The sequence below is a fragment of the Mauremys mutica genome, chromosome 11, assembly GCF_020497125.1.
Source record: "Mauremys mutica isolate MM-2020 ecotype Southern chromosome 11, ASM2049712v1, whole genome shotgun sequence".
Taxonomy (NCBI): domain Eukaryota; kingdom Metazoa; phylum Chordata; order Testudines; family Geoemydidae; genus Mauremys; species Mauremys mutica.
In genome coordinates, this window is record NC_059082.1 from 56,805,743 (window position 1) to 56,820,071 (window position 14,329).

Genomic DNA, 14,329 nt, shown 5'->3' on the forward strand with positions numbered 1-14,329 from the left:
ATTTTCTAGTGCAGATCAGGCCCCAGTGTTGTCTTCGGATACATTGACTGTCTCTGCTCATGTACTGGAGGATGTGTGATGGGTTAGATCACAGAAACCCCCCTGGGAGCTGCCAACTGATGTGCCAAGACTACCTCTGCTCCTGTTTTCCCTGCTAGTTCAGGAATCCAGCACCCTCTCTTGCTGAGCCAGACACTCCCATCTGCTCCAACAAAGACCCAGGGTCTGAATTACTTGCCCCAGAGCTGCAGGTTTACCTGAAAGCAGCTCACAGAAGTGTGCTTGTCTTTAACACTCAGATGCCCAACTCCCAATGGGGTCTAAACCCAAATAAAGCTTATGCAGGGCAAACTCATAAATTGTTCGCCTTCTATAACACTGATAGAGAGATATGCACAGTTGTTTGCTCCCCCAAGGTACTAATACATACTCTGAGTTAATTAATAAGTCAAAAGTGAATTTATTAAATACAGAAAGTAGGATTTAAGTGTTTCCAAGTAGTAACAGACAGAACAAAGTAAGTCACCAAGCAAAATAAAATAAAATGCGCAAATCTATGTCTAATCAAACTGAATAAAGATACTCTCACCCTCAGAGATGCTTCAGTAAGTTTTTTCCTCAGACTGGACACCTTCCAGGCCTGGGCAGAATTCTTTCCCCTGGTACAGCTCTTGTTCCAGCTCAGGTGGTAGCTAGGGGATTCTTCATGATGGCTCCTTCTCTGTTCTGTTCCACTCATTTATATAGCTTTTGCATAAGGCGGGAATCCTTTGTCCCTCTGGGTTTCCACCCCCCCTCACTGGAAAAGCACCAGGTTAAAGATGGATTCCAGTTCATGTGACATGATCACATGTCACTGTAAGACCCCAAGCCTTCATTCCTCCCAGCCTGACTCACAGGAAGGCTTGCCTGCAAACAGAGCCATCCAGTCAATTGTCCTGTTGATGGGAGCCATTAAGATTCCAAACCACCAATAATGGCCCACACTTTGCATAATGACAATAGGCCCTCAGAGCTATATTTCTTATTTCTAGCATCAGATACAAGAGTGATACATTTATACAAATAGGATGATCACACTCAGTAGACAGTAAGCTTTGTAATGATGCCTTACAAGAGACCTTTTTCATGAAGCATATTCCAGTTACATTATATTCACTCATTATCAAATTTATATAGACTGCAATGTCACAGGATGGATAAGCAGTCATTTAGTGTCTTTCATACTGTTGCACTCTATGTTGTTTTTAATATTATTATTTATCACTTGTATTACGGTAGCACCTAGGAACCCCCGTCATGGACCAGGACCCCATTGTACAAACACAGAGCACAGCCACCGCCTCAGAGAACTTAGGCTATAGGCAGTAGGGATCTACAGAATGCATGTCCTCCATTTCCATCCCTTTAAAGGTGAGGGCGAGCCCAAAGCTTACAGACGTCTGAGAGGCCAACATGGCACGTCTTTTACAAACATGCCCTTGATGGAGATGTCCTGCAAAGATATGGCTGTTTTCTGCAGATCATGGCCTCGTGATCCATTGCCCCACCCTCGGGCAGTCATTTCCACCAGTGCAAAATCAATAGCAGTGCTACCCTTCTGACCTGACAGCATTTCACACCCGCTCTGTGCTGGGGGGAGGGAGAGGAAATGGCTGCACAAGGGGCTAGGGAATGGAGAACCAGGCCTTTTATGTCTATGGAGTGTGGCATCTTCGTGTTGTGTCTATATGTTTTAGTTCCAAGCTTCCTATTTTGTAAAATACAAAAGCCAGGGTCTGCTATGTGCAGGGAGGGCTCTGCTGCCGGCTCCACCTATAGGAGTGACTGGCACTGTTAAGGTTTTCATTAATGTTGGTGTTTAGACTGTGGCATCTCAGATTAGGGCCTGCTGCTTTTCTTCCTTGCACTAGTGTAAATCAGGGGTAATTCCCATGAAGTCAGTGGAGTGGCCACCCACCCCCATGAGAGGAAAACCAGCCCCGTAGTTCAGACACAGAAAATCCACTTAGCAGGTGAACTCCACAATGTGCCCAATATCAGCTCTTTATTAGGGATTTGCAGAGGACAAATATTTGGCACAGAAGGCTTTAAGCTGCTTGCATAAATGGACTCATGCCTGGAGACATCCATACAGAGGAGAGAACTGCTCATCTATTTGGCAGCCATCTAGACCGCCTCGCTCCTCAATTAGCCCTGTTTACTGCACAGCATAAACAGGAGGTGACCTGGCTTGGTACTCACGTATGTACTTGATGGAGGTGTCCAGTACAACAGTGTTCAGTGACCGATAAAGCAAAAGTTCTGCTAGTCTCCACTTAGGGTGACCAGATGTCCTGATTTTATAGGGACAGTCCCCATTTATGGGGCTTTATCTTATATAGATGCCTATTATCCCATATCCCGATTTTTCACACTTGCTATCTGGTCACCCTGTCTCCACTTGGGGGATGTAGAAGAGGGTAGGCAGGCATGAAATAGCCACCTTCTATAAGAAACACCAGCATTCAGACCACTTGAAATCTCAGATCTTGGAGACTATGAGCATGTGTGCAACTATGATATAATCTTGACTCTTACAAAGTAGTGACTCCTCCTATTCTGTACAGGCTCTTATGCTGCACTCATCACCCCGGCAGCTGGACATCTTCCAGCTGTGCACTAAGCAATAGGACTAACATCTGCAATGTATGGTTTATTCTCTTCCTAACCTCTTCCCAGATAGTGCAATGGATGTGCTTTTTTTTTAACCACTATGTTCTATGGCATCTTATTTCCTGAAAAGATTTCTTTTAGATGTTTCCTTTGTTGTAAAAATATGACACCCCCACACTCTTCGCAATATTCTGTGTTCCCCAGGTTGTATGACAGCCACAAGTTTAAAGGGATGGGGCAGTTTAGAAGTATGGAGAAGTTGTTATCTCTTGTGGTGATTGCATAGCTCAACAGATCACATAGTCATGGTATTGTATTTTGAGCTGTTGGGAAATCAAAAGATCATTCATGTGACAGATTGCTTACAGGTTATTATATGGATGTGATTACAAGACTTTATCTTTGAAGAGAGAGAACCAGTTAGTTACCGCCTTTATTTACTAAGGATGAGTGGCCTTATCAAGTGGTTGATGCCCGCTGTTGCTCTTCCAGTAATGGCAGCCTTTCCTGCTGCTCCAGCACCTCCACGCTTTGTCCCATGCTGCCCCCCATGCATAGGGAAAACTCCCTAGCAATATTTATTGACCTACTCACAGTATTCACTTCTAAATCCCTCCCTCAAACCTGTCTCTGTTGTGGTGCCTACAAATCATTCCCACCTGGCATTGATTAGGCAAGTAACTGGCTATGACTTCGGCTTTCCTGCTGAACTCCATTTTATTGTTACCCTCCCTGCCACCCCACTGCCACCCCACTGATCTGTTTCGTCGACCTGTTGTGTGCTGACTCCCATGAAGACTGTAAGCTGTTTGGGGTAGGGAATCTCTTCTTCATTACTTGTCCGGACAGTGCTGATCACAATGGGCCCTGGTCCTCAATTAGGGTTCTTAAGGACTACCATAATACAAATAAACAACAATAACAGTAACAACATTTATCCCCAAAGAAGTAGCAAATACTGCCCCCCCACACACACCTATAAGCACCTGAAGCTTTACCCGTTTCTACTCCTAAACTCAAATCAAACATATTCTTGAGGTTCAGAATGGTTTTGATAAGTGTTTTCTTCACTCCCATTTTCAGGTAGAGTGGGGGAAAAGAGGAGGCAGAGGGAGAAGAGGTTGAGAAGGACAGGGAGAGTGCAGACTTAGGAACAAAACCAAATGTAGAACTTTTCATTCAGCAGTGGTGCTGACTTGCTAGAACTCTACTGTGTAATTACAGATGTACTCAATGACTATATAGAATAAAACAGACCACTGTTGTGTCTTCTGCTAACTCTTCTGTTCCTTGCAGCTACTCCCTTGAATCAGGGATTCAGTGCATCTCCATAGCAAAATCCTCTGGGTTGGGGTTGACGATCAGTGGCGGATCTAACAGGCCAGAGGGTCCCATGATTTATGTTCAAGAGCTTATGCCAGAAGGGGACTGTTACAGAGTAAGTCAACAGCATGGAGAGCTTCGGTGACCTATGAAACAGGAGTCTTTCCTGAAAGCTCCAGCTGTTCGGAAGGAGCTCTCATTGGGATGGGTGAACAATCTATAGCGTGGGGTAATAAGGATGTGTATTGCAGGAGAATACTTTGAGCAGAGTGTCACTCTTTTTTTGATGCACTAATCCTTGTGGATAAAGCTTGATGCTACACAGATGTCTCCCTTGTTTAGGATGGGCGGCTCCGGCCTGGTGATCAGCTAATTGCTATCAATAAAGATTCTTTGGTGAGCAGCACATATGAAGAGGCCAGAAAAGTACTTGCTAAAACCAAATTCAGGTAGGCATGCACCAGCGGCCCAGGCGAATAAGTTCCTTGGGTACAAAAAGCATTTCCTATTATTATCAATAAAGGCCATATCTTGTGATATCTGCTGAGTGTTAGGTAGGAGACCTGCACATTGTTCTAAGCTTAAGGTGCAAGAAGAACCTCCCATATTGGAGACCTTCATAGTTCAGGAGGTCTTGAGTACATGAAGCTTCTCACATCATAATCAGGAATGGCAGGAGTCCTTCCCAACCTGTCAGTCTTTGTTTTGCTTTGCAATGAGTGTGTTCCATCACACAGACCTTCCCAAAGTTCTGCAACAGAACTTGGGCTATCATAAGAATCCTGTCTGACAAAGATAGCTCTAATATTGTTGTGTGTTACACAGGCAATTAATGAGCTTAGCTCAGAGGAAAGACCACAGAGCTATTCCTGTGAAAGTTATGAAACCTTAAGCATGTGTAGTTTTTAAGCACTAACAAAACTTGGTTATTTTCAGACATGAGGGAAACACAGAAGTGGCCTTTATTCCTGGAAGGGGACGGTTACATCCCGGACTCTCGGTTCATAACAGCATCCAATCGCCACCTCCTAAGGCCATGGGGAATGGTCTTAGCTCTTGCAGGTTGAAAGTCCACGTGAGGTCACCTGAGGTACGTTGAAGTTCAGTATAAGACCACAGAGGCCGACCCCATGATTTCCATCTCCGATCGGATTACTGTTTTTAGGGACTCTGTGATAATCTTTCCGGATTAGCTGCTTGGAAAATCAGCAGTGTGGACTCGTATGGCTCTGTTTGCTCTCGTATGGAGTTGGGTATTTTACATCTGAGATATTGTTTCTTCTGGTTTGGGGTGACAAAGGATCAGTCAATTGAAGTGATGTGTTTGAAGGTCGCTGAGATGTGTTTTCATCTCCAGAGTCCTGGTTCAAACCTGTTTTCAGATGTCACAAGTGAAAAAAGCAATTGGTGACAGTAACTCAGTGAATACCTGCCCACATTCAACAACCATCAAATTCAGCACCATCAGCACTCGTTCCTCATGAAGCGCAGCACTATACTGTATTTCCTGAAGCTAGAGGTGACTAGGAGATTTGGCCAGGCAGCTCCCATCAAAATCAATGAGTCATGTGGTTAAGCGTGTAAGGTTACAGTGAGGGCTAGCTCCAGTCTTATAGAAGGAGCTTGTAAACTGTCAGCACTATGCATGGGGCACTGATTCATTGCCAGTATCTGGGGTGTAACTTCCTAGCTTTGGTTGTGTTGTATTTCTGCACTTCTCACCCTTTTCCATTCCATAGACCCAACTGGTACCCCTCTTCCATTTAATATTCTGATTGCAGCCCTCTGACCCCAGGTAGAGAGTCCCTGCTACATTTGATCCCAGCATGTCCTTGTAGATAGCTCTGCTTTTTGTCCATTGGGTAATATTAGAGGAGCCCTTAAGATCATAGAATAGCAGGGTTGGAAAGGACCTCAGGAGGTCATCTAGTCTAAACCCCTGCTTGAAGCAGGACCAATCCCCAGACAGATTTTTGCCTCAGATCCCTAAATGGCCCCCTCAAGGATTGAGCTCACAACCCTGGGCTTAGTAGGCCCATGCTCAAACCACTGAGCGATCCCTCCCACCTATGATAATCCAAACTCCCTCAGAATCCATGGGTGTTTTGGATATGTAGGGTTTTAAACAAACCCCGGTGGCTACAACACACTGGGTCATCCTTGGTTTGATTCCACTACTCTCAGTAAAGTTACTTCAGTTTAGCCTCCTGTGTGTGCAATCATCCGGGAGATTCTTAGATCCCACAGCAATGAACGTGGGAGTTAGGTGCACAAACCTTTTGAGGATCTGGGCCTCTAGGACTATTATTGACACAATCCCCTTTTACTCCAAAACAGGACTCTTGTTTGGTTCATCATCATTGTTCATGCTCTCTCTCTAGCACAATAGGTCCACATGGTGCTTCATGCAAGAGATGGTTCAGTCTGATTCCTTAGGGAGGAACTGGGACCTATTGAGCTCTTCCCCCTCCTTTTGCTTTTCACTTACACTGGCAGACTGGGCTCAGCATTTTGTCCTTTGTGCTATTTTGTTTTGTTTTTTAGACCAGACAAGAAAATCTCTTTCCTGTGCCTTCTCCATCACCAGACATTTGCCCCCCAGAGCTCACAATATCTGGTAAGAGGCATGCTTTCTTGCAATCTCCTCTGTTTGTGTAGGTGGCGAAGGTATCTAGTCCACAGGTCCTCATTACTTCAGTATCAGAAGTAATGAAATGAAGCTTTAAATATCCACAGTAGTGTAGGTGGAGTTTAATAGTGTAATGACAGGGTCCAGTCCATTAGGATTGATTAAAGGCAATGGTACAATTATTGTAGGGCTCTATTCAGTAGGCATTAGATACCTCCATGTCAGCTTGTCTATGGGAGCATAGGTCTTTGCAGGGGTGACTGAGTATCTCAAGGGATTAGCAATGGGATACAGAGCCTTTCAGCTCTAGGTCACTGATTCTGTGTTGGGTTGGTAGTGGTGGAGTGTCACTGCTATTATTCAAAGGCTGTGTGAAATGTGGTTTTGGGATCAGTCCAGGGGCTGGATATCCTTACTGCAGTCAGCACTAATTGGCAGCCTGACTGGCCCTTGGAAGCTGAATTGCTATTAAAAATAGATAAATCAGTGTTGCTTACAAAGCACAGCATGGCCCCAAATGGGAACACGATTCCACGATCATTGAGCCAAATCAGTTGCCTCCAGCTATCCACGAAGAGGTAGTTGTAAAGCATGGGAGAGAACAAGGGGGCTTTGTAAGTCTGTCATAATTGTCTCAGCATTCGAGGTTCACATGTAGGAAGATACTCATCTTTCAAATTATATTTTCCTCTGTGCTCACAGACCACTACATACCTCTTGCTTTCACTTTTTTTTTTGCTTTGGTTTGAACAGAAGACTCCCTCCTTGCAGGTTTCTCTTCTGGCTGATGCTTGAGACTTACCATTTAAGATAAGAGCAGGTTAGAAACATTTTCAGTTTTGAAAAATTTCAGTGGAAACATTTTTTTCCACACACACATCAAACATATTTTTTGCGCGCACACACAAACACACATTTCTTCCACTTAAGATCCCACTTTGTATAGTTCTGAATCCCAAAGTGGCTCGATCTGTTTGCACATTAAACACTTGATGGCAATTTTCAAGCAAGCACCAAAATCAGCAAACTCAGCCTAAGCACACCAATAATCCACGGCATGCATGAAAGTTGGGGTTTGCAAATGTGCGTGTGCCAACCCCGGCCAGTGTGATTTCTGCGTGCTTGTGTCAGATACATGCTAAAATGCACATGCTCTATTTTCTCCCATGGAGACTGTGCATTAGTTGAAGATGTAGAAAATTTTGAAGAAGAAGAAACTGAGCCCTCTGGCTGATCCTGAGGCATTTGTGGCTTAAATAACATATTCCCAGCTCAATAATTTTTTTTTCCTTTAGGCATTTTGAGCCCCTACACTATACACTCAGAGATGTTTATATTTGATTAATAAGAAAATGAATAATATCTACAGAAGCACATCTGATCTGTTGGGCTCATGGTTCTTCTCCCCCAAGGAGTAAATGCTTATCTGCCATGCTGCCTGTCCATTTCTACATCTGCACAATAGTGCTAATGCTGTCAGACTACTCTGCAATACACAAAACTATTTTGAGACAGACATTCATATGGAGTAATGTTCCTTGGGAACTGAGGTCCTGATTAGCCTGATACTTTGAATTGATGATATAGCGAAATAGTCTTAATCAGTATAAACGTCTCTCTTCTCCTGCCATTTGGGCAATTCATAAAAAGAATTACTGCCCTCAATGATGTGATGGCAGATACAGACGCACTGGGATGAATTCTGGCCTCACATAAGTCTTCACTATTCTTGTTGGAGTCCGTGGAAATTGCAGAGATACACACAGTTCAGTGGCCCAATAGATAATCTTCAGCATGATACCGTAAACTTTATTCGGACACAGTGGGTGCACCCCACCAGGGATAAAGGTAGGGAGTTTACCCCATGCTAGCTAACACATGGTAACTAATATGTGGTAAAACATCCTAGTGTGGGCAAGGCAGTTTGCACATGCGACCAGATATAGGGGGAACCTACAGGTTACCTCAACCAACTACTGTGTGAAAGCTACCCCTGCCTTAGCCACACTAGTTTTCACTATGTGATTGTCACCATGCTTTAGCTACCACCTGGTGAAACCCCACCTTTCTCCTAGTGCAGACAGACTCTTTCCCACTCCCCCACTGCATTCTGTACTGGCGTTCAAGAAGAGATCCCTTGGTTGAAACAAGAGAGAGCTGCAGGCAGGAAGCTCTATTAAGGGCCCTCCACTCTGAAATATGCTTCCCCACACTGGTAAGCCCCCTAGACCTGCTTTGTTAACCCTCAGGACATGCTGTCAAGAACATATTTCCTCTTGAAGGTGAGAGTCTGAAGGGATGGGCCAAGGCCAGCCTATGGGGGGCAGCTGTTAGTTAGTCTATCTACATAGTAGACCTGTGAGGCAGTGTAGACTGGTGGATAGGGCCCTTGACTGTGAAGCAACCTGGGTTCTATTCCCAGCTCTGCTAATGACCTGCTGTGTGACCCTTGGCAAGTCACTTCTCCTTTGTGTCCCCCTCCCATCTTTTGTCTGTCTAGGCTGTAAATGTTTTGGGGCAGGGGCTGTCTCCTGCTCTTTTTCTGTCCAGCGCCTCGCACACTGGGACCCTGATCTCATTCGGGCTGCTAGTCATACAAATAGTATAATCTGGGCTGAAAATCATCTCAGGCAGTCCATTACAGATGTCTGCTTTTTATAGCGGGTGTTATGAGTGCAGCGAAGGGCACAGAGTTCTGAACAGGCCCCATTATACATTGGAATAAACAAATAGTTTTGCGGGGACAGGAGCTTAGTCTGAAATCTGAACAAGTCACTGGGGCCTGTTGACTGATCACCGGTGCCTGGCGGCCTTCAGGATTGCCTGGGATGTCTGTGTTGAGAGTTTATGAGCAAAGCCGCATGGAGCTAATCCCGATTAGCAAGGAGTTGAAGGGGAATGATCTGCCCTTGAACCTATACAGCATGGGGCTGGGTGACCAATCCAGTGAACCCGTTTATTACCTCAGGCCCTGATTCCCAGCTGCTGGCATTAGCGGGACAGATAAATATCAGGATTAGGAGGATTACGCTTGTGACAGCACCTCTGCTGCTTTTCCCCTGTGTTTCCATAAAATCTTCTCTTCACCTGAGAGTCACAGTGAGTGACATTTTTTCAAAAATGCCTGAGTCTGTCCCACTGATTTTTTTTCAACAGGACTTGTGCTCCTAAATCCCTTATGCTGTGGAAAATCCCAGCCACTGATTTAAAACAGCAGGAGGCCTTTAAGGCGATCTGGGTATCAGTTTCTTTGTTAACCTGTGCCCCAGTTCCCAGGCAGTGCAACGATGAAAGAAAATGGCTCTTGGACACTCTTCTGTGGACAGGATCCTGTACCATTGAAGTCCATGGGAATTTTGTCACTAACTCTGATGTGAACAGGGTCAGGTTTTATAAGCCCCTTTTGTTATCAGATTCAAAGAGCATCATTAGCAGGGTCTTAAAAGCAGCGGTGGCATTACCCATTTTTAGAGTCCATCTGGGCCTCCCCTTAAATGAGCAGCAGTTCCTGCAGTCCTCTTCTGGAGGGGCCTCTTGCAGGCTGCAGGAATTAACTGAATTGTGGGATTTTCCTAAGCACAGGTCCCACTGAAGTCAATGGGACTTGTGCTCCTAAGTCATTTGGGCACTTTTGAAAATGCCCCCTGGAATGAAGAGCAGATTATCAGCGGCCGGGTCTCTCTTCCAATGCCTCAGTCGTTTTCTCTGACGGAGACACTCTGCCGTTTCCCTTCTTACAATACAATTTCTGTTGTTGTGGACCCAAGCACTCTCCATCCTCACCTTAACCGTACACCCTGCACATACGATGCAGCCTGCCCCAGCGTAAGTGAAAGGGAGCCAGTGCTTTTCAGAACAGTAACGCAGGGAGAAATCCTGCGATACGTTTTCTTGTGGTGTTTTTAACCTGTGAATTCTCTTCTTAATGGGAGTTGGGAACGTTTCTGTGAGACCACACTCAGTCCAGCACTTACATAAACATTACTTTGAATCTGGGTTAGAACTCCTGGGCTAGGGGGCCAGCAGTGGATTTTTATAAAACTTCACTGGTTGGGTTTTGGTTTTGTAAAACCGAAGCATAAATTGGGGTGGTCGGAATCCAGGTTGAATTTTATTCAAATCACCAAAGTTCAGAGTCCCAGGCCTCATATATAAACTTCTGGCCAAGATTTTCAGAAGCAATTTGTAATTTTAGTTGCCTTCATTTGTGATGCCCAGGTGGAGACTTTTAAGTGTCCAGGTTTTCAGAGAGTGCTGAGCACCCATCCTCTGAAAATCCTGGCCTCTGATTTTAGCCCATCTGTACTTGCAACATATTTCATGCAATGCCAAAGCCCTGAGCTTAGTTTGGGATGCTCCTTGTCAACATCTCTCTTCCCCCCACCCCCATGCTCTTCCACTAATGGTTGCTTAATGTTATTTAGCGCCTGCTTCACCTTCTAGTCAGAGAGCAGCTTCGGGCAGCAAACCGAAAGTAGCGCTGGATCCCCATATTCGACTCAAGGATGGGAAACTTGAACTGGTAAGTTGAAAGGCTTCCTGCCTTGAAATTGAGATTTTGTGTTCAATAAAATGATTGGGGCTCCCAGACTGCATCTGATTACATGGTGCTGTCTCCTCCTCCTTCTTTTCAGCTGCTGAATCGCATTAAAAGAAGCTAAAACTACATAAGCACTTCCCTCATATTGCTTTTCCATGAAGGAAATTGCTGTAATTTGTATGAGGATGGTTAAGGGAAGAAGGACCAGGCGATGGCAAATGAGAGAGGAGGTGGGGCTAGGTGGTGGTAGATGGGAGGGGAAGTGAGGCTGGATATTAAATTGTGGTCCATGCTATGAAAGTCTAATGTTAAGATACCCTGGCAGCCCCAGGTCAAACAAGATTAGCCATTGAAACAGGTCTTTACTCATGGGTCTCTGCCTCAGAGATCATTTTGTGGGTCCCTGTCCAATTCAGCATTCCATAGAACAGCATCAGTGTCCTGCTTGGAGACAGCTGCTTCTCTGCAGGAATAGGTGAGGTGCCTTTGGAGATAATGGGCCAAAAAATGCTGAAGGCCAGAGGAAAACATAAACACAAAATAGAACAGCAAAAGGAAGAACACTTTCTGTGTCTTCAGATCTCATAGACAGCAAACCAGGATGCAGGGGCAGACTCAGTCCTGGTCTGAAATCTAGAGATGGTTGACATTTTTCAAAGAAAAAGTTTATTATTCAAAAATAGCCTTTTTTGGGTGTTTTTAGAGATATTTCAGTTTTTCAATGAAATCAGAAATGAAAAAAAATGACCATCTTTGGTTTTCTCTTGCTTGCTTGCTTTCATAAACAGCTGAAATCCTGTTTTGTTTTCCTGTCATTTAAAAAAAATGGAAACCAGGACCAAAAAAACCCTGCAAAAAACCATTACAAATGAAAAATTGGTCAAGTTTGAACCCAAAATGGAAAAATATTCTGATTAGTTATTTATTTATTGCAAACCGGTTTTTTCCCTTTTTCTTCTGGCTCTAATGAGGAGGACAATTGTCTTGTATTGTCTTAGTGGGAGTGTCATCCTGGTATGCCACATCTCAGCTGGGGCCATTGTCTTTACCATAATATTGCTGGGTTGAAATTACCTTCCAGATAAATGACTGGATAAAACTGTACTCCATTTTTGTCCTTTGTTTGTACAGCACCTGGCAGAGCGGGGCCCTGCTCCAGCAGTAGGGATCCTAGGTGATACTGCATACAAATAATAATAATGGCTGAGCTCCAAATCCCAGTGGTAATGGTTTGATACAGACTTCATTGCACTTGTGAATATAGAGTATTCTATTTTATGGCTGAATGTGGCATCCCATACATACCAATAGGCAATAGATTATTCTGTGGTGTCCTGCCCCAACCCACTATTAACTGGCCTTGGTAATAGTGTAGAGCACTTTAAAGAGACCATGAGGCATAACTACCTAAAAATGGTGCTCATCATTTTATTGCATGCAAGAAGCTAGTAAGTTCTCTTGCTGTATGTTTGTAATAGCAAGGAGCAAGGTCATTATTTGCAACTCCACAGCCTCCTGACTTTTGCCTTGGTGGGCCCTACTGCGGGGGTGTCTCCCCTGTTTGCTGGATCACCAGATGTGAGTGGGTACCTCTTGAAGATGGAGTGGGGTGTTTTGGCTCCTATGGGAGTGCTGAGTTTAGAAGTGGAGGTTGTGGTGCACGGAGCAGATTGAACAGATTCTCACGAGTGGGTGCTGTGCCAGGTAGTGTGAGCACATCTAGGTGCTGGGTGAGCAGCTGACTGACTCAGCGAAAGAAGTCTGTGCTCTTACAGACTTCCAGAGCCTCTGCTGTAGTTCGCAAGGGGCTGCAGGGAATGAGAGGAGATACTGCAGTGGTAAATATGGAGTCGGGAATCCAGGGAAACGGAACACATAGGTGCATATGGGAGGAGCATAACCCAGCTGTTACACCAGTCACATTAACATGAGCTTACTTTCATCTTCACGTTGTCCTGATATGGCTTGTTCATGGAATCAAGAGCACCCTGCTGTTTGGTGCATGAGTGTCCATCTCAGCCTGGTCCATACAGGCTACCATACTACAGTTTCTACTAAGGACTTACTCCTGTAGCTCAAGCTGAGGAGGCTCATGTTTTTAGCTCTGGAGGGCACATGGTGAATCCATGACGATAACCCTGGTGCTGGTCAGTACACAAGCACTCTTGGCAGCTGCAGGGCAGGTGAAGGATCAGGACTGGGAATGCCAAGTGAGAGGATCTCGATCTTGAAGAATGATGGAAAAGTTGGAGAATGATTGCAATAGGGCTTTGTCCAACCCTGGGCATTGCCTTATTTACTTTGTTTTGTAATTTTCTGTCTTTGCTCAAGCCATCTAGAGGTATTTGGTGGAAAAATGTTTTTGTTTTTTTAGGCTGTTAATCTCTGGCAATATGCTATTTATTTTAAATGTGGTGGTATATTCTCAATCAATGCACAGACTGTACCTTAGTGTCTATGCACTGAGATCCCATTGACACACATGTGGACTTACGAATATATCTAGGTTTCTCAGCTTGAATCTTTCCCAATTCTGTTGCACAAACATTACATTCAGGTTCATGATGTCAGGTGTCAATGAAAGACATTGGGGTTAGTATGTCACTTGCTTTCAGGAGAGATTAAAATACCACAAACCTAGTTTGACAGAATCTGGTGCCTGCCTGTTTGCACAGAATAAATCTATAGCACTGGGTCATGTGACCTAATCTGCACCTACATCATCTAGTGCTGGATTCAGTCTGCTCCATCTGATTCCCCTTTATTCTAATCCAGACCTGACCTAGGTGTATAAGGCTATTAATAGATGCGTGAGTCATAGTTCAGGTAATGTGAAATACAGACACAGTGCTCAAAACATTGATTACATTATTAGGATCACAGAGCTCATCCAGTACAATTAGGTTCAAGTCCTAATCTGATTAATGAGATAGTTTGGTAGAAGCCTATTATCCCTCTATCTTAACAGGACTCGGGAAAAAATGACACTGTTGCACCATATCTGAGTTCAGTTTGCGGTCAAGAAGTATGTGCACCATTCCTCCAAAATTCTGAGATGTAGAGGATGCCAGACCTGAAACAGGGAAGACACAGTGTGGCAGCATCACATGGATTTAGAACCTACAGGCATTTGAATTCTCCCGGCTTCGCTTTCTGTCCAGAGAGCCCCTAAAATCTCCCGT

The 14,329-nt window shown here is 44.5% G+C and overlaps 1 protein-coding gene across 5 annotated transcripts in view; it reads left to right on the forward strand.

The window, feature by feature from the left end:
• The window catches only part of LOC123343656 (syntaxin-binding protein 4-like), a 158,279-nt gene that overhangs the window by 116,784 nt on the left and 27,166 nt on the right, over positions 1-14,329 (forward strand). For all 5 annotated transcript variants that reach the window (XM_044978889.1, XM_044978887.1, XM_044978890.1 and 2 more), the window contains exons 8-12: positions 3,952-4,093; positions 4,321-4,427; positions 4,915-5,068; positions 6,523-6,595; positions 11,032-11,129. In XM_044978889.1, the coding sequence (XP_044834824.1) occupies positions 3,952-4,093; positions 4,321-4,427; positions 4,915-5,068; positions 6,523-6,595; positions 11,032-11,129 (574 nt within the window). The remainder of the gene's footprint in view (positions 1-3,951; positions 4,094-4,320; positions 4,428-4,914; positions 5,069-6,522; positions 6,596-11,031; positions 11,130-14,329) is intronic.